The 24,230-nt window shown below is 42.3% G+C and overlaps 1 protein-coding gene across 7 annotated transcripts in view; it reads right to left on the bottom strand.

The window, feature by feature from the left end:
- The window catches only part of DNM3 (dynamin 3), a 241,736-nt gene that overhangs the window by 127,966 nt on the left and 89,540 nt on the right, over positions 1–24,230 (bottom strand). For all 7 annotated transcript variants that reach the window (XM_033961013.1, XM_033961014.1, XM_033961015.1 and 4 more), the window contains one exon: positions 6,532–6,645. In XM_033961013.1, coding sequence (XP_033816904.1) covers positions 6,532–6,645 — 114 coding nt within the window. The remainder of the gene's footprint in view (positions 1–6,531; positions 6,646–24,230) is intronic.

The following is a 24,230-nucleotide window of genomic DNA, read 5'->3' as shown; positions in this document are numbered from 1 at the left end:
AGGAGCCCTAACAACTTATATGTATGGAACAGACCATTCTTAGGACTTGAGAATTACCACTCTGAAGGGCCATCATCAGCCTTGGAATACAAAAAGATTGCTGCGGCTGGATGTCCATACAAGAGAATATAAAACTGGACATCAAATGATCTGCTTATGCAGATGATGTCCTTTTAGGGAAGGGGGTAAAACGCGGACCTCGCGGCTCTAAAACCGCACGTCCTTAAAAATCCGAGGTCCGCGCCACTTTTGAGGTCCGTGCCACTTTTAGTCTGGCTCTGACAGAGCTCTATGACAATTTAACTCTGACGGATCCTAGCTTAGGGAGCGAAAAGCCTTAGGATCCGTCAGAGTTAAATTGTCATAGAGCCAGAGACTAAAAGTGGCACGGACCTCAAAAGTGGCGCGGACCTCGGATTTTTAAAGATGTGACGTTCAGTTCAGATACGTGAGGTCCGCGAGGGAGCCGGAGGCCTGAGCTGAGCTGCAGGGAGAGCGAAGGCGGACTTGTCAATGCACGGGCCTCGGATTTTTAAGGACGTGGGGTTTTAGATCGGCGAAGTCCGTAAGGTCCGCGTTTTACCCCTTCCCATCCTTTTATATGTCTCCAGTCCTGATAAATCAATTCCAGTGATTCGGAATACCATTGCGGAGTTCTCCACCTTCTCCGGTTATAAAATAAACCAACAAAAAACAAAATCCCTTCCACTAAATTACAATTTCTATATCTCCTGCTATATCAAGCATCTGGTTCGAAAATTGCCTTCTTTTGATAGATTCGTTCCTTCTCAACATCAGCAGGAATTTTATCATATATTTTGCACTGTTAGCATAGGTAGAAGGTATATATGGCGAGATCTTATGCCTGGGTGCTGCAATTATAATATGCTTCACACTAAAAGCTGTCCACTTTTTGGCATGCATTTCCAGAACATTTCTTCCCAAAATACTAGTAGTGAGCGCAGCAAGTGAGCAGTTTATATATAGAATAGCTACACAGGTCCCTATCAAAAGAACAAATTGAACCAGTTCTTTTGTATATATGAAGTAGTAAGTTTTGATCTCCCTAAACATTTCCACATATTTCTTGGGGTAAAATCAGAACTTGCTCAGTATGTCTTCCTTGACAAGCCACTACATAGTCACTCTATTTTTGGGTGATCTAGGGAAATCTCCCCTAAGAGGGTTTACCAATAAGGCCTCAAAATATGGAAGGTTTCAATATTAAGGAAATTCTACATGCTCTGTCAACATGCCCTATCCATATACGCCACCTTTGTTCTTCGCAGACCTTTCTATGGTGTACTCCAGTGCTCTTCAATCTCCATCCTTCCCACCCTCTCCTTGCACCTCAAGCTGCAGCTATGAAAGGGTGCAAGAATAGTCTTGAAGCATAGTTGCTGTTGGCATATGTTCAAAGTCCCTGGAGTGACACCCACTAGGACTGTGTTTCTCAACTCGGTCCCGGAGTACCCCCTTGCCAGTCAGGTTTTCAAGATATCCACAATGAATATGCATGAAAGGCACTTGCATATAATGGAGGCAGTGTATGCAAATTAAGTTTATGCAAATTCAATGTGGATATCCTGAAAACCTGACTGGCAAGGGGGTACTCCAAGACCAAGTTGAGAAACACTGCACTAGTACATGGCTTCCTTTGTCCAGTGGAAACAAGAGGATGCAGAAGTGGCTGCTCCAGGGACCATGAATACATTTTCTCTGGAGGAGGAGGAAGAGAGAGAAAGCAGCAGCAGAGAGTAAAATTTCTCCTGGATATTCAAATTACCCGAAACCAGCTCTTCCATATCCTTCTAGCAAGAAGATATACAGAAGGACACACAGTACTAAAAAGGTCGCCTAATAATAACTCCCTTCCATCTCCAATCACTCTGTAGCACATAAAAAATAGTCATACAACATATAGGAGGAATTCTTCATAGAGCCCACAGGTACTTATATGCACAGACCTTGTAACTAATATTTAGCAAAAAAAAAAATCAAATTCTAAAGCCCTGTTCTCCCTGCAGTGAGGGCAGACTTTTGAAAATCTCATGTATGCATGCTTTATTTCCCATCCCCCCCCCCAAGCTTACACAAGTCATTGAGAAAACTTCCTGTCAATCTGGCCAAAAATAAGGAAACTGTGAAAATCACACAGCCTCTTAACTGAGCGGATGACAATTTTAGACAGGCCTGTTTGCCCAGGTAAATGACCTTCCTCTTAGCTTTAAACGTTCAAAAGTCACAATCTAATGTCAATAATACAATCTTTTTTTTTCTGCCTTGTAACCTCATTCCTCTCTGACCTTATTTTCTCCTGACTCCATTTCTGGTTCTCTTTTATATTGCCTTTTATTCTATGTTTCTTCTCTATTAGGCCCTTATCCATATAGGCACCAATGACACTGTAAGGTATAATCCTTAACAGATAAGAATGGACTCGATGACACTGGGAGCACAGGTACGAAACAATGGGGCCCATATAGTGTTCTCATCCAACCTTCTAGTAAAAAAGGAAAGGAATGGCTAAGGCCAGATTTATCTGGACTATGACTACATGGTTGGTGTTGAAGACAGGGCTTTGGTATCATGATATGAAGATCTCCTGAGAAAAGAGGGGTACGCATGTAAACAATGGTAAGAGAATCTTTTGCTCATAGACTTGCCAACTTAATGAGGAGGACTTTCATCTAAGTTCATCATGAGGCAATAGTGACAAAAGCCCACAGGTAGGCAGATTATACAAAAACTATAATGAAATACAGTATGTATTTGGGAACAGGGGTAGGAGATCTCAAAGTTACAGAGAACTATAGACAATTTAAAGAAAAGAACACATTGAAAGTGCATAAAAATCAATATGCTAGGACAGCTAATAAAGGGAAAGGAATGAAGAGACCACTACAATTCAGTAAAAAAGTGGAACAGTGAAAGCAAAAGGAATAATATTCAAGAAATACAAACACACAAAGAGGCAGATAAGTCAAATTACAAGGAGAAAGGGAAGGGGAGGCAAGAAAGCAGACAGAAGTTTGAGCAGAGGACTATATTGTCTAATCGTTAAGAGCAGGAGATAAAACATTCTTTAGACAACTGCATGAAAATGGAAGAAAAAAAGCTAGTGAAGAGAATACACGAAAGCCAATCTCTCAACAAATATTGGAAAGAGTGTCACATATGGAAGTTCAAGAACCTGTAAGGGAAACTAAGATACAGAGTGATAACCAGTGAGATTTAGACCGTGCTGATTGCAGTGCAAGATGGATGAGATCTGTAGGAGCTTGGATCGCCAAGACAGAGGTTTACTAGTGGTACTAGATCTATATATTTTGTTACATTGGCATAGGTAAATTGGTGTTCAAGGAACAGTATTCGATTGGTTGGGATCTTTTGTGAAGGAATAAGTGGCAGTAAATGATGTAAGAAGTATTTTTGTAACATGGCCAGGCAGGGTTCAACAGGGATCTTGTCTCTCCCCATTATTAATCATTTTGAGACCATTTGGATTACTGATTTAGTAATTAGGTTTATCTGGATTTCTTTATGCAGATAATGTAGCACATCTTTTGTAACAGCAAAAGCACCGAGAGTGGGATAGCGCATTAGTCCTTTATTGAATGATCCAATATAGCCTGTAAAACTCTATCCAATGCACTGAAGATCTTTTAGTAGACGGTTGTCTCTCCAGTAAACCTTCTAAAATGCCATCACAGAAAGCTTCTTAGGGGCACTGCCTCTTCTGTCCAGACAGTCAAGTTGAATATTCATATAGGGACAGAAAATGGCAGAAAGAAAATACACCAGAACAAGGTCTCATAGCCTATATAGCCTGTGTTTCGGCATATACGCCTACGTCAGGGGTCAATCAATAACATCCACTCAGTTTATTAATTCATAATATACATGCAATTGGAGAAGGGTTATGTTGCAGGCACTGAGATAAAATGTCCCAGTTCTGTACTGTACCCATTGTGTAAGGAAGCCTTCTTAGACATCCCCCACACTTCACATGTTGCTGCTCTGCCCTACAAACAGATCTTAAGACACACACACATTCTTGCCTCCTACATCTACCCACATATACTCTGTCCCAAACAGCCTTCAGTTTCCAATATCCCTCCCTGCTCTCTGAAAAGAACATGGAAGGGGACTCGCTACCTTGGGAAATATAGTGTTTAGGGTCCCATCTTTGTTTTTCCACCTGGGGTCCATTCAGTCCTAGCTGTATTACCAAGAGGAATGCAATGTAGCTCTGAGGAGGCAAAAGATGGCCAAAGGGATTCTAAGAATGTGTATCTGGTTATTTTGCTTTAACTGCAATTTCTGATTTGATTGGCAAGAGCCTTTTGTGAAGTCATAGCCATTTTTTGTTATTTTTGCATTAGTAATATTTTCTTTATCTTGTACAAAAACCCAGTGTATGAAGAGCATTACTTACTGGACTGTAAATTGATCCTCTTGGACCTAGAAGCATTTATTCTTCCCATCCATCCATAACTGGAGAAACTCATTGAGACTGCAGTGAATTTGCCATTTCTTAATAACACACAAAGATGTATACCCTTTCTTCAGTAAAGACCCGATAAAATATTAGATAAAAAATATTACAATTCAGTACTATATGGTAAATAGCTACAATGCCAAAAAATTCTGTTGAGCTAAGAATTGAACTGGCAAAAAAAAAAAAAATTCATTTCACCATCAAAATGAGGTTTAGAATTCTAAAAGAAGTGCAATACAACAAGGTATGAAAGGCTGTAAAGCACAGAACAGAAGAGAGACTTTGGAGTGACAAAGTGTGATGATGTCAAGTCAGCAGTGGAGTACAAAGGGTGGGGGGGAGGTCCACCTTGGGTGCTCGCCTCAGGGGGGTGTACAGCCGGCACACCAGGTCCGGAACTTCCTGCCCCACTCTGCTGTGGGATCTTCCTGTACCTCCCCGTGGCTGCCAGTTCACCCCCTCCAATGTCACTTACTGGTTCTGGAGCACAGTCGGCAGCCGTGGGAAGGTGCACTAAAGTTCCGCAATGACTGCATCTGCCAGTTCTGCTCCAGAACCAGTAAGTGACATCAGAGGGGGTGGACCGGCAGCTATGCAGAGGTGCAGGAAGGTCCCGCGATGACTGCAACTGCCGGCTCTGCTCCAGAATGAGCAAGTGACGTTGGAGGGTGTGGGCTGGCAGCCGCAGTCATCGCGGGACCTTGCTGCACCTCCTGATGGCTGCCGTCCACCCTCTCCGACGTCACTTACTTGTTCCGGAGCACAGCCAGCAGACGCAGAGCCAGCAGACGCAGTCATCGCAAGACCTTGCTGCATGGCATTGGGATGGAGGGAGAGAAAAAGGAGCAAGATACTTGTATGGAAGGGTGGTGGAGGGAGAGGGAAGTGAGGTGGAAAGGGAGAGAAGGGTGCAGGATACTAGTATGGAAGGGTGGTGGAGGGAGAAATTTACTCATATAACCTTTTTGCGTTGCAATGGTGAGTTCCATTTTGTACATATGACATACAGAATTCCACCAGAAATTGTAATTTAACCTGTCATATTTTTTTCCAATTGTATGTTATTTGTTGTATTGCAATCAATGCATATACATATATGGATGTAATACTTTCACAAAGTCTTAAGAAACTTCACAGTGGAGTAGCAGCCTAATGGTTCATGCAGCAGACTATGATCCTGGGCATGTCACTTAACCCTCCTTGCCCCAGATACAAAAGCTTAGATTGTGAACCACCAGGGACAGAAAGTACCTGCATATGCTACGTACATCTATAGAAACAATTACTGTTACGTTCCTATGAAGACCTAAAAAGATCCCTTTCATCAAAAACAATCTGTTGTCAAATTAAATTCAAGATTAGTAAACTAATTGTAATACTGCAAGTTCTCCCACATTTACTGATGATATCCAGGACAAACCATCCTTATTAAACCTCATATGATGAAAATAAGAATAGGCAATTTTTAAAATGAGAATCAAAACAGTACTGCATCTGTGCTCCAGAAAAATGATGTGTCAGAACATGCTGTGACTTTAAATGGCAATAAGCATTATACAGATGGGGATGGTGCGAACAAGTTTGAAAAGGGGGGACTTTTCTTGAAACAGCCAGAAGGCGAAACATGTCGGAATGACAGGTCACTTCCCGATGATAGTACGAGACAAGACTGACTTAAGATAAGTCAATTAAGTTATAATAATTTTAAGAATTAAGTTATATGAGACACTAAAGAAAAATAGCACTGAGCACTTTAAATAAGAAAAATGTGAAAAAATATATAATGGGGCTAATGAGGATGCCATTGTCATAAGTTTGTTTGGTGACCATAGAAATGCATGGCACCTAATGGCTAGTCTGAGGCCTAAAAAAAGTTTAAAAGAAAATTAAAGGAACATCAAAGACATTGAGATGGTTTTGGATTGGTGACTTTAAATGAGGCAGCCATATCTTGACCCAAAGAAAATTTGCTATTATTTTTAAACACTGACCGTCCCCCCCCCCCCAAACAAACCAATAGTACTACCTACCTCATCATCTTTATACCATGACAGGCTCTCAGCAGTCAGAATAAACCAGTAGTCTTTGGAACCTCCTTTCATAATACCAATGTTGTTGATAGTCAACCAGCCCCTGCGGATCACCTAAACAGGATTGTAATTTAAAAAAAAAAAGTATTCTATTTGTTGCCCATTTTCATAAAATCAGTATACTTAAAAAACTAGATTATGATAGCAGAAGACCATTTGTCTAGCATAATGCAAAAAAAAAAAGTCAGAAGTGTAGCCTTCATAGAACACAACTTTAATGGTTCTGAAGTTTTCAATATACTTATTAACAAAAATATCCCTACAACAGCAATTTAAAATAAACAATGCAAATAGTAAACTTTCATTTTAGTGCTCATAAAATTGAGACAAACACCACCTCATATTTGGTTTTGGTTGGTTTTCTTTTTAAATTCTTTATTCAGTTTTAACTCTTGCAACAAGTGTACAATATTCAATCAGATAATTCGTATAAATCACTTGACATTCTAACAATTATTGTCAAATGCATATAATCACTGCACAAATTGTTTATTAATGTATAAATAAGGGTCCAAAGGAAAACCAAAGACCATACATCTTGTAAAAAGGAAAAATCCAGATAAAAAGCGCACAAGTTAACATTTCATAGTTTATAATAAAAAAACATGGATATATTCACACAATACTTATCTTAATATGTGCCCTGGGAGGGTGCTGGTAAAAATTTCAACATCATCATCCCAGATCCCCTGTACTCTTCTGCTTCACGGGAGAGGTTTCCATCCTCCCGAAGTTTGCCATCTCAGGAGACAGTGGAAGGTGGGGACTTAGACTGGGGAGATTGAGATTTTCACTTTGGACTTTTTTTATACATAAAAAATTTGTGTAATGATTATACAATATATGAGATGTGATGTTTGACACCTTCAGTGCTATTTACGTCTCAGTTTTATGAGCACTAAAAAACTAAAGTTTATAATGATCATGTATTTATTTATTTTTAAACTGTGCTGGATTTTATTTATTAATTTATTTTTGTTACATAGGACTAGATTCTGTAAATGGTGCTTAAATCTGGGTACTGAAAAAAAATATGAGATTCCCTATACTCCCTCTCGGACACTCTGATCCAATAACCAAAATTTAATTCCATCCATCTATGGCACAAACCGCAAAGCCATTTTTTCAGTTACCGCCCCGAGGTCCCGAAAACAGCATCAGAACGCGCTGCCACAAATACTTGGTAAAACCAGACAAAAGTAACCACACTTCTCATTGAAAGTGTTTTAAGCGAGATCGGCGGCTCCTTGCCGCGGGCGACAGAACTAAACTAAACTAAAACTTAAATTTATAGACCGTGTCTTCTCTATGCTGATAGAGCTCAACTTGATTTACAATAAGATTAATAATGATAAAGATAAGAGGAAAGATCGGGATTTACAGTTTTGAAAATAGCCAAGTTTTCAGATGTTTGTGAAATATTTGAAAAGAGCCCATGTATCGCAACTCTAAAGGAATATTATTCCATAAATCCGAAGTCATGGAAATGGCCATTCTAATCCATCGAGCGAGCGAGGACTTGAATGCCGGCCTGCTACGGTGAGCCGCAGCAGCGAGAACAAAAAAAGTGATCTGACAGCCTGAACTCAATAGTCATTCCCCTTGAATGTATACTGCTTTCAAAAATATGTTGTGAGCAAGCACCCATTTCCAAATCTTCTGAGCCTCTTGACAAAGAAGGAGAGAACCCACACCTCCTTGTTTATGTACTACATTGCAACCTGATTGTCTATGTGAATTAGGACATGGTTGGTCACAATGTGCTGAAAAGCTTTGCGAGCACTGAAGATCGCTGAGTTCTAAGAGACTGACATGACAAAGCTGGTCCATGGTAGACCAGTGACTTTGAGTGCGAAGACCGTCTAGATGAGCCCCCCCAAGCGTAGGTGACGAATCCGTGGTCAGAACTCTCTGATGTGGAGATGAATTGAACAAAAACTCTCTGGAAAGATTTCAAGAGTTCATCCACCACTGTAGAGATTGTCGAAGTGAAGATGTGACTGTAATACATTGAGACAGTGAGTCGAGAGCTTGAGACCACCGAGAGGCGAGAGAGTCCATTGAGGGGTCCTGAGATGAAGCCTTGCAAACGGTGTAACAAGCACCGTGGAAAGCCATGTAACCCAGGAGCACCATCACTTGTCTGGCTGAGATTAATGGAAGATGGTAAGTCTGATCGCAGAGCTGAATCAAATTCTCTTATCTTTGGCTGAGGGAGAAACACTCTGAGATGAATGGTGTTTAGCAGAGCTCCGATAAATTGGAGATTCTGAGAGAATTGAAGTTGGGATTTGGGAAAATTGATTTTGAACCCCAACTACTGAAGGAAGAGAATTGTCAACCGAGTCGTTGCCAAAGGTGGCCCACTGGGCGCTCGCATTCCACGCCCGGCTCCAAGCTTTAAAGTTTAAGAGGGGGGAGTATGTGGCGCAGTGGTTAAAGCCTCAGCACCCTGAGGTTGTGGGTTCAAACTCACGCTGCTCCTTGTGACTCTGGGCAAGTCACTTAATCCCCCCATTGCCCCAGGTACATTAGAAAGATTGTGGGCCCACTAAGACAGACAGGAAAAATGCTTGAGTACATGTAAACCATTCTGAGCTCTCTTGGGAGAACGGTATAGAAAATTGAATAAATAAATGACTCCATGTGAGGTTGGGTCCTTGATCACCCAGTCTCCTAAGCAGGGAATGTTAGCTAATCTGTCCTGAAGAATATCTATATTAGAGGCTCTTAGCCTTGCGAGACGTCTCATGGCCACTGACATAGCTAAGGCTCTGGATGATAATTCAAAGGCATCATAAGTTGATCTCGCCATATATCTTCTAGCTATGCTAACAGTGCAAAATGTATGATAAAATTCCTGCTGATGTTGAGAAGGAATGAATCTATCAAAAGAAGGCAATTTTCAAACCAGATGCTTAATATAGCAGGAGATATAGAAATTATAATTTAGTGGAAGGGATTTCGTTTTTTGTTGGTTTATTTTATAACCGGAGAAGGTGGAGAACTCCGCAATGGTATTCCGAATCACTGGAATTGATTTATCAGGATTGGAGACATATAAAAGGACATCATCTGCATAAGCAGATAATTTGATGTCCAGTTTTATATTCTCTTGTATTTTTCAAAATCTTAATAAACTTTCATGGAAAAAAAAAGAAATTGTAATTTAGTACTCTGTTCGCTAACATGGAGTTTTAGTACAGGCGACGTCCAAATTTGTCCATAGTGCGCCTCTCACATCCTGGTGGCACTAATGCATAGACACTTGATGGAGAAGTTTTTCAACTTTTATTAGGATTTTATATACTGCCTATCAAGGTTATCTAAGTGTTTTTTACAATCAGGTACTCAAGCATTTTCCCTATCTGTCCCGGTGGGCTCACAATCTATCTAATGTACCTGGGGTTATGGAGGACTGAGTGACTTGCCCAGAGTCACAAGGAGCAGTGCAGGGTTTGAACCCACAACCCCAGGGTGCTAAGGCTGTAGCTTCAATCACTGCCAAAGTCGACTTCACCATTAAAGTCTGGTGCTGAAGCTGTGGTTTGTCAAAACTTGGTGAAGAAATGATCTTATACAGAGAGTCTAATTTTCTAGGAGCCACTGCAATGGTGAGGGGCATTTCCCAATTCTTGTGAAGAGTCTCTTTAAGAAGTTCTTTAGGAGGCTCATCATAATCTAAGGTCTCCGAGTATTCAGCACTATAGGCAGAATCAGCTTCTAGCTTGAATGGTAGCTCTTTTCCCAACAGCCTAATAAATTTAATGAAAGAAAGTCTTTCAGTAGGAGGTTTAGCCCTTGATGGAGACTTCTGTGAAGACTTTTCCAAGGGAGTGTCATAAGCATCCGTTGCATACTCAAGACAAATTCTCAGACTGTAATGGCTTTGGCGAAGGAGTGCATCGAGAGGATTGATGCTTACATGGAGTCCGGTGTCGATCCGATGATGATGATGAGGTATGACACGAAGCTCTTTTTCTTTTCAAAGAACGTGAGGGAGAGCTATGTTTTCTTTTTGAAGCACGTGAAGAAGAATGATGCTTACTGGTCTTTGAGTGTCGAGAGGAGTAAGAGGAATAACAATGTCTAGACGAACTGACAGGGATATGCTGTGGCTAGGCCAGTACCGAGGGAGTTGATACTGGGATAAGCAATTTGAAAGCATCACCCAACTCTGCTTGGAAAAGTGCATAGAGCTTTTCATGAAAGGAAAACACCGGTACCTCTGGCTTATCTGCTGGTACCATCAGTGCTGTGGCTTGCCTCGGAGAGGGTGACCTCGATGAGGATGCACACCTCAATATTGAGGCAAGCCGTAAAGGTGGTCGTCGCTGCTTGGTTGGCATCAAGGGACTCGATGCAAGATTGACCTGCGACACCGTTTGGGAAGCTGGTGACTTCTTAGCTGGCTTACCAGACGGAGCGAGGTCTCCTGAAGCCGGTGTTGATATCAATGTCGAAGTCTTCAACATCGAAGGTTGCAATGTCTTGTCATTGTCCATGCTTCTCCTGAACAACTTCTCCTATAGAAGTTTGCAGCTCTTGATGGAACATTTCTGTAGGGTAGAACACCGAGTGCAGGATTCTACCCAGTGTTCAGGCCCAAGGCACTGCAAGTACCAACTATGTGGATCGGTGAAAGAACTGGTATTTGTCACCTGCAACATTTTTGGAAGCCCGTTAATGGCCAGGACATGGACAGAAAGACAGCGTTAGCCAAGTCAAACTCAATGGCTGAAAGGAAAAAACGAAGCCCTCAATGGCAAAAGCCACAAGGAAAAGAAAAAGAAAAAAGACTCTTTTCTCATCTTTTTTCCTTTAGAAGATGAAATGTAAAAAGAAATATTTAAAAGAAAAAAACACGAGCGGAAAGGCAAATGACAAAAAACTGAACATTCAGAGACATGATTTCTTAGCTCCGCGGAAAACTAAGAAATTTTAAATCTGACCGGGCTCCGTGGATGGCGTCACCTACATGTGAGAATATACTGCCTGCTTGTCCTGGGATAAAGGAAGGACTGCCATCAACCTCCACTCTGGCCCAGGGGATCACCTCCAAGGAGGTTGCCTGGATCCCTAGATAAAACCAGGCCAAGAGCACCGGACGGTCCAAGAGAATTCTGATCTGTTGACAAAAGTTCTGCCTACTTGCCCTGAGAAGAAACATATAACCCTGTCTGGAGATGAAGAGAAACCCCAGGGGCTGGGAGGGCGCCCAGCGTCTCTTCTTGAACTTGCCAACGCCTGCAGCAGAGACACTACCTCTCCAACCACACCTTTGCATATCCAATGAGACGGAGCTCGGATCACCCACTGTCCCAGGAAGGGTGCACTTAGACATCCTACTTGTGGAAAACTGCCTCTACTACCACCACTAAGATGAAAGAGCGGGAGCCATCGTAAGGTCCAAGGGGCAGAGCTGCGAACTGGAAATGCTGTTGCAGAACATGGAAACGCAGAAATTTGCGATGCTCTGGACAGATTGAAATAAGGAGGAAACTTCTGTGAGGTCCATGGACACTAGAAACTCCCCTAGAGGGACAGCATCTATCACTGTGTACTCCATTGTCCATTCAGAAAGAAGGAATTTGCATGATACAGGTGATCAACTGTAGATCCAGAATGGATCTCCAATCCTCCAAGCCTTTCTGGCATGAGAAAGTATAAGGAGTATCCACCTAAGCCCCCATTCATGGTCTGGAACAGGTTTCAGCATCCCGAAGACTAAGAGGCGTTGCAGAATATCACAGACCCTGGACTCTGTTGCGGTCAACTTGTCGAAATCCAGAAGCCAAGCTAGAGACAGGCAAAGGATGACTAACAAGTGTCTGATGAAAGTCAAATCCACTCCTGACAAAATTGAAGAGACAGCCTTCGAATGAGGAAGTCACGCCTGACCCCTGGCAACATCGGCAGTTTCTTCTTTTTTTTTCTGAGGCATAGTCACTGCACAAGAACCTAAGAACACCTGGAATTGGAACCGTGTTAATGTGGATGTAGCCCTGGAAATGTCTCAGGGAGGAAAAACCTGAGTATCACTGACTACACCTGCGGGAGGAACGAAGAGAACTACAATCCCCTCCTGATGTCCAGTGAAACTGGTTCACAAGAAGCAACGTAAGGTGGTGTTTGGCAACACCTGAGTAGAGGTTATTCAGACCTATACCAACAAGAATCTGGTCCTTGAAAAGACAGCTGCTGAAGGAGATCGAGGCAGCGTCCTCATCCAAAGACAGATCCAAAAAGCTCAGCGCTCAGACACTGCACCAGCAGAGAATATACTAAGAACTCAAAAAAGATCATAAAGGGCTCCTGGCACCACAGCCAAACCAACCAGCACCAGCGGAGGGCAGGCATGCACCTCAACAGAGGACGCATCGCGCAGGCCGGAATGACAGGCATGCACCATAAAGGAATTGGCCATTGCCACTCGGCTACTTGAGGAAACTAGACAAGAATATTTTATATACATAACATCCTCTGTGCGATCCTGAGAGTCCTGAAACTTCACTCCACCATCACTAGGAAGGGATACACACTGGAAAACCGGCACCACGGCGGAATCTACCTCAAGCTGATCAAACCTGCCAAAAATCAGGATCCAGGTGATAAAGCATAGACATAGCTTTAGCAGATCAGAAAGAGCTTACTGGGAATCACACTGTTCTGAAACCAGACCAAGGTCTGTCAGATTATCATCCGTAACGAGGCAGACAGAAGCCCATTTAAAATGTGAAGAAGGATCAGCACCTCCAAATCCGGACGCTCAAAGCAGCCAAGGAGACCAGTCTCAGCAAAGGCATCAGCCGGACCAAATTAAATACAGTGGCAGGAGACATCATAAAATCTGCATGGCAACTACTGCAATCGAGATCTGGCATGGCCAGACGAGAGAGCTCCTGAACAGGAAGCTTGGCAACAGACCGAAAAACCCTCGACTTGCCCGCTGGCTGTGTCAAACAAGCAGGGTCTGAGGATACGCTGCTCAGAGGAGCCGAATAAAATCCGGTGAAAAGGCTCACTCCACAACTATGGCAGGGCTCTGTTGAGGTACATGCGTCGTGTCAAGAGTGTATCCAGATTTGGAACACAGGCGATCTGCACCAGACTCCAGAACGGCCTCTGGGTGAGATTTTCTTTGGAAGGCACGGACCCAGGCCGGCTCCCTAGCCCAAGATTACTCAGAGGAGACGAAGTCCAAAGCTATGGCACACGGTACACAATCACTGATGCGGTGCTTATCCCATGCAATCAATATACACATTCAACAGATGAGGGGCTGGAGAGTCAATCCCAAATGAATTTGAGTCAAATCTTGGGGGGTTTGAGGCAGAAATAAAAGTTAGATAAAAAGATTGATTTTAAAATCCCAAAACAAAAATAAACAAAAATAAAAAATAGCGATTTGGGGTCTCAAGAGGTGGGGGGACCTGAACCCTACCTACAGAAACTGGGCCACAACCCACCCCCAAAGTTCCCATAAGAAATAATGGAGGTATTCACAGTTCTGCAGTGCCTTTGTATATCAGCGTGTTTAAAAGCAGCTGAGTGAAGAAAAAGCAGTTACTTACCGTAACAGGTGTTATTCAGGGACAGCAGGCAGATATTCTCACAATGGGTGATGTCAAGCACAGAGCCCCGGTACGGACAGCTTTAAAAGTGCATCGCCACTTTAAGAACTTGAGAAAGTTTGCAAACTGCCCACACCACGCATGCGCGAGTGTCTTCCCGCCTGATGCTGCTTGCGGTTCTTCAGTTTGTTAACAAGCTAAGAAGCTAACCAGGGGAGGTAGATAGATTGTGAGAATATTTTCCCGCTGTCCCAGGACAAGCAGGCAGCATATTCTCATATGTGGGACTCCCTAGCTTGCTAGAATGGGATGAAGGGAGAATTGGGAGATGTTCTATGCGGTTGAATTTTCTGCAAATCGTAGGCCAATGCTCGTTTGTAGTCCAGAATATAAAGAGCCTTTTCCCCAGGATAAGAATGAGGCTTAAGAAAGAATACTGGAAGTACAATAGATTAAGGCGAAATCCTGTGACAACCTTTGGAAGAAACAGGATGGGTGCAAAGCACCACTTTGTCATTATGGAACACTGTGAAAGGAGGATCTGACACCAGTGCTTGAAGCTCACTGACTCATCGAGCTGAAGTAAGGGAGATGAGAAAACTCACTTTCCAAGTAAGGTACTTGAGATAAGCTGCAGACATTGGTTCAAAAGGAGGCTTCATCAAAACAGCAAGGACTACATTAAGATCCTAAACCACTGCAGGTGGTTTGAGAGGTGGTTTGACACTGAAAAGTCTTTTCATGAATCTGGACACAAGAGGATGAACAGTGAGAGGTTTCCCATCAACTGGCTTGTGGAAAGCATTGATAGCATTGAGATGAACTCTAATTGAAGTGGTTTTGAGACCTGAATTGGATAAACGTAGAAGATAGTCCAATATAGAAGAGACAGAGGTGGATTTAGCTTCATGATGATGAAGAGCACACCAGATGCAAAACCGTGTCCATTTTTGCTGGTAACACTGCTGCGTGGACAGTTTTCTGGATGCTTCCAAGATTAGTCTGATGTATATGTGTGTGTGTGTGTGTATGTATGTATGTATGTTCTAGCATAACTCTGAAACGAATGGACAGATTTAAACCAAACTTGGTATACATGACTTACTATCTGGGGAAAAATACTGTGGTGTGGGAAGGGGTTGACAGGTAAAAATTATCAAAAACGACAGATATTGGTGTCTAACCCATAGTTTTCGAGCTCGCTGAGATGAATACCGACACCCCCGATGCTGTTTAAGTCCAAGTTTAGTCCCATAGAGAGGGACATTCTTGTGGGAAGGGGGTGACATGCAAAAATAATCAAAAACAACAGATAGTATATAATCCATAGTTTTTGGGCTCCCTGAGATTAATACTGATACTCCCAATGACGTTTAAGTCCAAGTGCAGCCCCATACAGAGGGCCATTCTTGCTGCTAAAAATGAAGATGCCCACGAAATAAACAATCAAATACTTCCCGTTTTACCAGGCATAATCACTGAACACAAATCTATCAATACCGGAAGATTGGGATAAATAAATATCCGAGCAACGCCGGGTGATCAGCTAGTTTTGTAATAAAGAGTCAAATTTTCTGGGAGCTTCAGTAATGGTAAGGGGGATCTTGAAGTTCTTATGCAGAGTCTCTTTGAGAATACCATGTAATGGTAGTTGCAGAAGTTCCTTAGGAGGCTCATCATAGTCCAACGCCTCTAAATATTCAGCAGGGACTCGATGCAATGGTGACCTGCGAAACCTGTTGGGAAGCTGTCAGCTTTTTAGCTGGCTAATCCAATGGAGCGATGTCCCCTGATGCCAATGTCTATGCTTTGAAGGCTGCGATGTCATCTCGGAGTCCATAGCGGTGCCGAACAACTTTTCTTGTTAGCGCTTTCGAGTCTTAATTGTATGTTTTTGCAGGGTAGAACACCAGTGCAGGATTCGACATGGTGTTTTGGGCCAAGGCATTGTAAGCACCAACTATGTTGGTCAGTGACATAAATTTGCCATTGGCACCTGCAACACTTTTTAAACCCAGTCAGCGGCCGGGACATCGACGGAGAAACCGCCTCAGCCAAATTGAATTCAATGGCTGAGATAAACGACGAGGTCTCGATGGGCGAAGCCCGCGAGGTGATAACAGTGAGGAAAAAAAATTCCTATATTGGGGTTTTGTTTTGTTTTTTTAAACCCAAAACACATATCTAAATTACGAAGAAAAAATAAGACAAATATATGCGTGAGCGGGAAGGCAAAGCAAAAAGTGAATAATGTCCAAAAAACAGTTCTTAGCTCTGTGGAAAACTAAGAACTGAGGAGCCGTGAGCGGCGTCAGGCGGGAAGACATTGCGCATGCGCGGTGTGGGCAGTTTGCAAAACTTTCTCAAGTTCTTAAAGTGGTGATGTATTTTTAAAGCTGTCTGTACCAGGACTCTATGAATGATATCACCCACATATCTGGTTGTCCTGGGATAAAGGACTTTCTGCCTCAGAAACACACCAAATTCCCAGAATGGAATATCTTTGGACTGCTCCTCCTCCCCCACGGATCCTCTGCCACGCGGTTGGGGATGGGAAAGGCAGCCTGCACCTTGAAACCCAGGTGGGTTTCTGTCCAGATGCACACAGTCTGCGCTAGAAACCTGTGACAGGGTCACTGGCCAGTAGACTCTGATGAGAAGGGACTCTGGGTACTTTAAGAAGTTGGCACACAGTAGGCTGGCTCCACAGATCCACCAGAGCTTCTCTGTTAAGCTGCAGTCCGGCACTGCAGGACTGCATCCTTTTCTCTGACAAAGGACCACTGGGGAGGGATCTCAAGGCAATGAAGCCACCGAGAAATGAACTTTAAGCAAAGAAATAGAAGCAGAGCATCTGCAAAAGACTTCTGCACAAGACTGCTTGCAGAAATTGTAACTGGGATTGTTTACTAACTCTCGGGCTAAGGGGGTGGCGCATGTGCTCATAAAAGTTGTGGATTCCTGCAATACCTGGACTGCGGGTTAGGACTGAACATCTAGCGTATGGAATCTGGAAGGACGTAACAGAATAACAGTTATAATGCTCACACAACCAAATGCTGAGTGAAAGCTTAAAAAAAGTAATGAAGACGACGAAAAAAAGACCAAGTACATATCCAACAAGGGCAGTAAAACCACTTGGTATACAACCCCAAAAACTAACCGGATCAAACTCCTATATACCAAGAAACAAAGCATGAAGAAAAACTACTTCACAAAAAGCTAAGAATATCTACAACACAGAGTAGCACCACTACTACTAATCCATTTCTATAGCGCTACTAGATATAGACAGCGCTGTATATCAAAACATAGAAGAGACTAAAAATTCAAATCAGATTTAAGGATATTAGCTACTTGCCACATAGCAAATACAGATAAAAAGGAAGTCACTTTAAAGATACTTCAAAAATGTCACTGCTGTTCTCTTTTCAACACAGAGCAACAGGAAAGTAAGCTTTTTCCGACACAGATTGTGCAGTGGTACTGGTTCAGATATAATTTTCTCCTGCCAAAGATATGCCAAGTCATATGAGGGCTTCCTGGTTTCTGAACTAACATTCCAGCATATCCCAGAACTACACTCCAAACATTTGAATGCAATTTGTCAACACTGAATGTAGGAGAAAGCTTATTAGACAGTTTCACCCAAATTAGCTTACTCCAAACAAGCATTCTGGGACACCATTTCTTTAAGAAAAAGTAACAGAAGATATACTGGAAATTTTTCATAATAAGATACTAAAAAAGCCGTACAGAGACAGTTGCAACAGGATGGAGTGGCAGCTGCTTACCAAGTGTAGATTAGGCTCAGTTCAATTTCACAGCACAGTCCTCAGACCACAGTAACATAGCAAATGACAGCAGAGAAAGCATACTTAACGTAACAGGTGTTATCCTGGGACAGCAGGAAGATATTCTCACATGTGGGTGACGTCATCCACAGAGCCCCGGTATGGGCAGCGAAAGCGTAGTATCACTTTAAGCCTCAACAAGCTTCTAGACTGCTCACTCCACGCATGCGCGAATGCCTTCCACCTCGACGCCAGCTCACGGGGTCATCAGTTCTATGCCCAAGCGAAGAAGCAAACTAGAGGAGGTGAGCTGGGTGTGAGAATATCTGACTGCTGTCCCAAGATAATACCTGTTACGGTAAGTAACTGTGCTTTATCCTTAGACAAGAAGGCAGCATATTCACACACGTGGGATACCCTAGTTTTAGTAAAGGGATGGAGGGAGAGTTAGAAACATAGAAACATAGAAATAGACGGCAGATAAGGGCCCACGGCCCATCCAGTCTGCCCACCTTAATGTCCCTCCCCTACCTTTGCCCTGTGAATAGATCCCATGTGCCGATCCCATTTGGCCTTAAAATCAGGCACGCTGCTGGCCTCAATCACCTGTAGTGGAAGACTATTCCAGCGATCAACCACTCTTTCAGTGAAAAAGAATTTCCTGGTGTCACCTCGTAGTTTCCCGCCCCTGATTTTCAACGGATGCCCTCTTGTTGTCGTGGGACCCTTGAAAAAGAAGATATCTTCCTCCGCCTCGATGCGGCCCGTAAGATACTTGAACGTCTCGATCATGTCTCCCCTCTCTCTGCGCTCCTCGAGCGAGTATAGCTGTAATTTGTCAAGCCGTTCTTCGTACGGAAGATCCTTGAGTCCCGAGACCATTCGGGTGGCCATTCTTTGCACCGACTCCAGTCTCAGCACATCCTTGCGATAATGCGGCCTCCAGAATTGCACACAGTATTCCAGGTGGGGCCTGGAAATAGGTTCCAAAAACTCAGAAAAATTTGAATTGCCTCGCAAAAACTTAGACCTAATGTCTGATATGAAAGCGCAGAGGCAAGGGAAGTAAAGGAAAAAAAAAAAAAAATGAATAGAGGAACTCCATGCTCTACTAAAGGTAAAAGAAGAATGTCAAGAAAACCTATATGTATGGAGGCTGAGAACAACCTCCTAGAGACAGGTAAATATAAATATAGGTGATGGAGACACCAAAAAGATTCATGAATCAAATAAGGACTACTGGTAAATGCACCTATGAGTAGTTGAAACTAGAGAATTACATGGGGAAAAAATTTGTCCCATCACTGCCCCATCCCCACGACCACCGTCCGTCACCGCCCCGCGACCACTGTCCCGTCAACCACTGCCCCCGCGACCACTGTCCCCACCCCGTCCCCGCAGCATCCATACAAGCCTCAGCACTGCAATATTTAGCTTATTCTTTCCTTATAAATCAAAGTTCTGGCTGCTGAACTAGAGAAAGAGATGTTCAGCTGGCAGGGCTATGTTTATACATTTTTATCCATAAAATATAAGGGACCTTGTTTCTTCAAAGGTGATAACCATATAACAATTCAAAAAATAATCACCTTATTTCCACCTAAATAAACAACCAAATACTTTTATGGTCACACAGTGACTCTAGATTTTTACGTGAACGCTCAGACCCATAACCAAACTCTAGTGAAAAGTCACAGAGTCAGTTATAATAGAGACCATCACAGCAAGTTCACTGTCTCTGCCACCTGCTAATAACATACAAGGAAAAGATAGGTAACTTATCTGAATGCAGGATGGCACTGCTGTTGCTCTTTCACTGCTCCGGGTACATATTTAAAGTACTAACACATTGCCACTGCCATAAGCTGTTAAACCCCCCTCACTAGAGTTTGGTTATGGGTCTGAGAGTTCACTTAGAAATCTATAGTCACTGTGTAACCATAAAAGTATTTGGTTGTTTATTTATGTGGAAATAAGGTGATTATTTTTTGAATTGTTATACATTTTTATCAACACAACTAATATACTACTTTATCCTAAAGCAAAATAAATAAATAAATAGAAATTTTTTTTCTACCTTTGTTGTTTGGTTTCTTCTTCCCTCATTCCTTCTCATTCAATTCCTTCCATCCACTGTCTGTCTTCTCTCTACGCCTTCCATTTGCTCTGTTACTGTGCCTCTCCCTTCACCCCCCCCCCCCAATTGGTCTGGCACCCATCTTCTTCCCTCCGCTCCCCCATAGTCTGACATCTCTGTCTTCTTCCCTTCCAGCGTCTTCTCCTCATTCTCTTCCCCATTCCCTTCAGCCTCTTCTCCCCACTCACTGTTCCCCATTTCCCTTCAGCGTCTTCTCTCTACTCTCTCTTCCCATTTCCCAGCGTCTTCTCTCCACTCTCTCTTCCTCATTTCCCAGCGTCTTCTCCCCAGTCTCTCTTCCCCATTTCCCAGCGTCTTTTCCCCACTGCCTCTTCCCCATTTCCCAGTGTCTTCTCCCCTCTCTTTCTTCCCCATTTCCCAGCTTCTCTTCCATATTTCCCAGCGTATTTTCCCCTCTCTTTCTTCCCCAGTTCCCTTCAGACTGCTTCAGCGTCTTCTCCTCTCCATCCCCCCCCTCCCAGCACCCTTCGCGTGGTCCAGCAGCTTCCTCCCTCTCTTCCCCTCACTTTCTCTTCGTGGCGATTTCCATAAGGCTATGACTTGTATTGCAGCCAGAGCCTTGAAGTCGCGTCATGTTGGCTGCTGGAAAAGTCTCCTCCGATGCAACCGGAAACAGGAAGTTGCGTCAGAGGAGACTTTTCCAGCAGCCACACGCAACGCAACTTCAAGGCTCCGGCTGCAATACAACGCATAGCCTTATAGAAATCGCCACAAAGAGAAGGTAAGGGAAAGGGAGAGAGGGAGATGCATGACCGGATGGATGGCGGGAGAGAGGGGGCTGCCCGACCGTGCGCTCGTTCACCACCCTTAACTGCGGAGACAAGAACATTCACCGCTCCACGGGACGGTGAATGGCCTTGTCCACGTACTCGTGGTGACCTTTTTGTTTTTGTTACCGTTTTGGCTAGCCATGGGTAACAACCACCGTGTCATTCTCTAGTTGAAACCAGTCATGTCCCAGAGTAGATATGAATGAAATATCAACGCTCATCTCATTTGCAAACACATACCTAGATGATCCCCAAGCCTTTGGGAATAATCTTCTATGGAGAGACAAGTCAAAAAGTAGGTCCCATTATATCTTTCATAAAGCATTCCATAGTAAAATCAACATACCAACAGTCAAACGTGGTGATTGTAGTATGATGCTGTGAGGATGCTTTGCATTTTTTAGCATTAAATCTTAGCTGCTAAATTCTTGACCATTCTTCAAGCTTTGCTAGGTCCTTCCGCATATTATTCACACCATCAGGAGTATCTACCCTATTGCAGATTTTGAAGGCAGACCTTACCAGAATGCATTTCAGCAATATCACTGACAAAAATGTTAAAAAGAACCGGCACTAGTACCGAACCTTGCGGCACGCCACTGATAATATCTCTTTTCTTAGAATGAACCCCATTTACCACAACCCTCTCCTTGCTTTCCACTTAACCAGTTCCTAACCCAGTCCATTATTTTGGGACCTGTACCAAAGGCACTCAGTTTATTTATTAGATACCTGTGTGGAATAGTGTCAAAGGCTTTGCTAAAATCTAAATACGCCACATCTAGCGCTCTCCTTCTATACAACTCAGGACACCCAGTCAAAGAAATTGATTAGATTTGCCTGACAAGACCTGCCTCAAATGAAACCATGTTACCTTGGGTCCTGTAATCCATTAGATTCCAGAAACTTCACTATTCTCTGTTTTCAAAGTGTTGTTTTTGTTGTGTGATTATTCAGGATCCCTTTGTTTGATACTACATTTGAATAAAAATCAGAATCAGTCAGTATGACATTAGGGTGGTCAAAAAAAAAATTAGTTAACACATCTAGTTTGTCCACAAGGCTAATTTTATTCCTTTAGATAAAAATGAAAAACACACAAAATTTTACTTAAAACAAAGTTTAGGGGTCACCCCACCTCACTTTTTTTTTAAACTACTGCTAAACTTAACAGTATATTATAATTCTTGTGCACGTGACAAATAATCAATGGTCTATGACAAGAGCCACCTTTGAAGCAGAAAAAAACTTCTTTTGGTAGCTGGCCACTAGTCGAAAAACAAATTGCTTCTGTTCTTCATTTTTTTTATTTAGATTTTTATCCCATCCTCCCAGTAGCTCAGAACGGTCTACAAGCAAACATTCACAGTGGAGTACATTTGGACAATACAAAGACTATACAGTAGTTTAAATACAAGGACTATACAGTAATTTAAGTACAGGTTAAGAATGGACTGTCAAACACAATGATACTTTTGTCAAAAAAAATGCAAAGTATCGTTGTATTTTTCAATGAGGCTTATCTCTCGTTCTTCTGCATCAAGTCAGTTTGGATACCCGATTCCAAAGTTCCTTAAAAACTGGATCATTAGTCCACTGTGAGATCTTTCCTCAGGACTATTTTTGCTTTTGTTGATCCTCCTTCAATCAAGAGATCAAAAAATGACCGTGTTCTCTGTTACAAGACTTTCAAAGGTCAAAGGTTCCATTTCATCTATACGCATGAGACATCGTGGAATGTTTGACAATGGTGGATGCTGTAAGTTTTGCACCATTCATAGTTTTATTTCTGGTGCGATTCTGTCATAAAAAAAGGCAAGTGTTGCTAGGTGCTCAGAAATGTCTGGAAATGGCTGCGAGCATCTTGTTTGCAACAGTTTTATTTGGGTATATGTTGAGAGAAGACAGCGGTTAAATGTCATTGTATGGAGCCCTAATTCCCATTGGCGCTTCATTCCACTGTCGATTGTACACAAGACTGATCAAACAAAGCCACATCAGTTTTGTTGCTGAGTCGGCATACTGTCATCTGAAACTGAGCTCTGAATAACAGCATCCAGACCACGTGGCAGTCTATCAGTTGACAGACTGACTTCCCAAGGAGCCAGTTTTCGGGTGCACATCGCAAACTAGACAACACCATGCAAACTAATTATGCACAATCACCTACATACACAACACACAAGCAAACAGTGAATGCTGGGTTGACCTCTAAATATTGTCTGAAATTTAACACATGAGTAAGACATACCAAGTGGACAAAAATAAGCCTTGTGGAGACAAGATTTGACAAGGTTGATTTTTTTGCATACTACCGTGGACATCCTAGAATGACATATATGGAATAAGTGAAAATCAGGAATAGGGAAAACTTTTTCACATCACTGTATCTAGGCACGATTTGTAATTTCACAGTTAAAGCTACTAACATGGTTATTCTATTTTGTTTTCTTTCCAGTTATCTGTGGTTATTTAATCAGTTCCAATACTGTAAATGTCTGCTGAGAGAAGGGGCAGAAAAGAGTCACATTTGAAGTGCTGTAGTTAGAGAAACCAAAAGTATGAATATCAACCAGGCAGCAATGGAGAAACCAACTCTCCCACTAATTTTTTAAAGTATACTTCATAGTATCACAAAACTGCACTATGCGATTTGCTAGAACAGTTTTTTGCTTTTTCAAATTTATTTTTACTTTCTATATTATCCAATAGGTTATTAGCAGTACACAGATAACATCTTTACAGATTTTGCCACATGATGTTAAAGGAGAACTCCAGAAACCTAGAATGGGGATTTGTAGTAAAATACTGAAAATATTTTACAACAAACATATTTATGTTAATTTTTATGGTCTGAACCAGGTCACAGATTAATCTATTATGTGTTAAAGTGTACAGATCAGGTAACAGAAAAAGCCGCCAAGTAAATTCAGACAGACATCATGTAAAGTTATAGGGAAGTCTTCAGTTGTCCCCTTTTCCCTTCCATATTTGCAGAGAAGGAATCGGTTTGGTTCTCTCTACTACTATTTATGTGATAAAGAATTCCGATCGTTGTTGCTTACTACTTATTCCTACAAACATTTTAGAACTCAGCTGAAAACTTATCTTTTTTCAAAATACTTGGTTAAATCATTTATTCTGTTCTTAATGATACTGTTCCTTGTTTATAGCCTTTTGTAAACCGCGTTGAACTTATGGGTACGCGGTTAATAAGCACGATGTTATGTTATATTTAAATTTTATAATAAGAAAAGGCCACAAAAATATAACAGCTGGAACTGTATAATTATTCTGGTTTCAGGATGCCTCAAATAGATGACATCCTGGAGGTTGAACAGCC

This window comes from Geotrypetes seraphini, chromosome 10 (genome assembly GCF_902459505.1).
Source record: "Geotrypetes seraphini chromosome 10, aGeoSer1.1, whole genome shotgun sequence".
NCBI lineage: Eukaryota > Metazoa > Chordata > Amphibia > Gymnophiona > Dermophiidae > Geotrypetes > Geotrypetes seraphini.
Note: the sequence above shows the minus strand (reverse complement) of the source record. Positions and strands in the feature narration are given on the sequence as shown.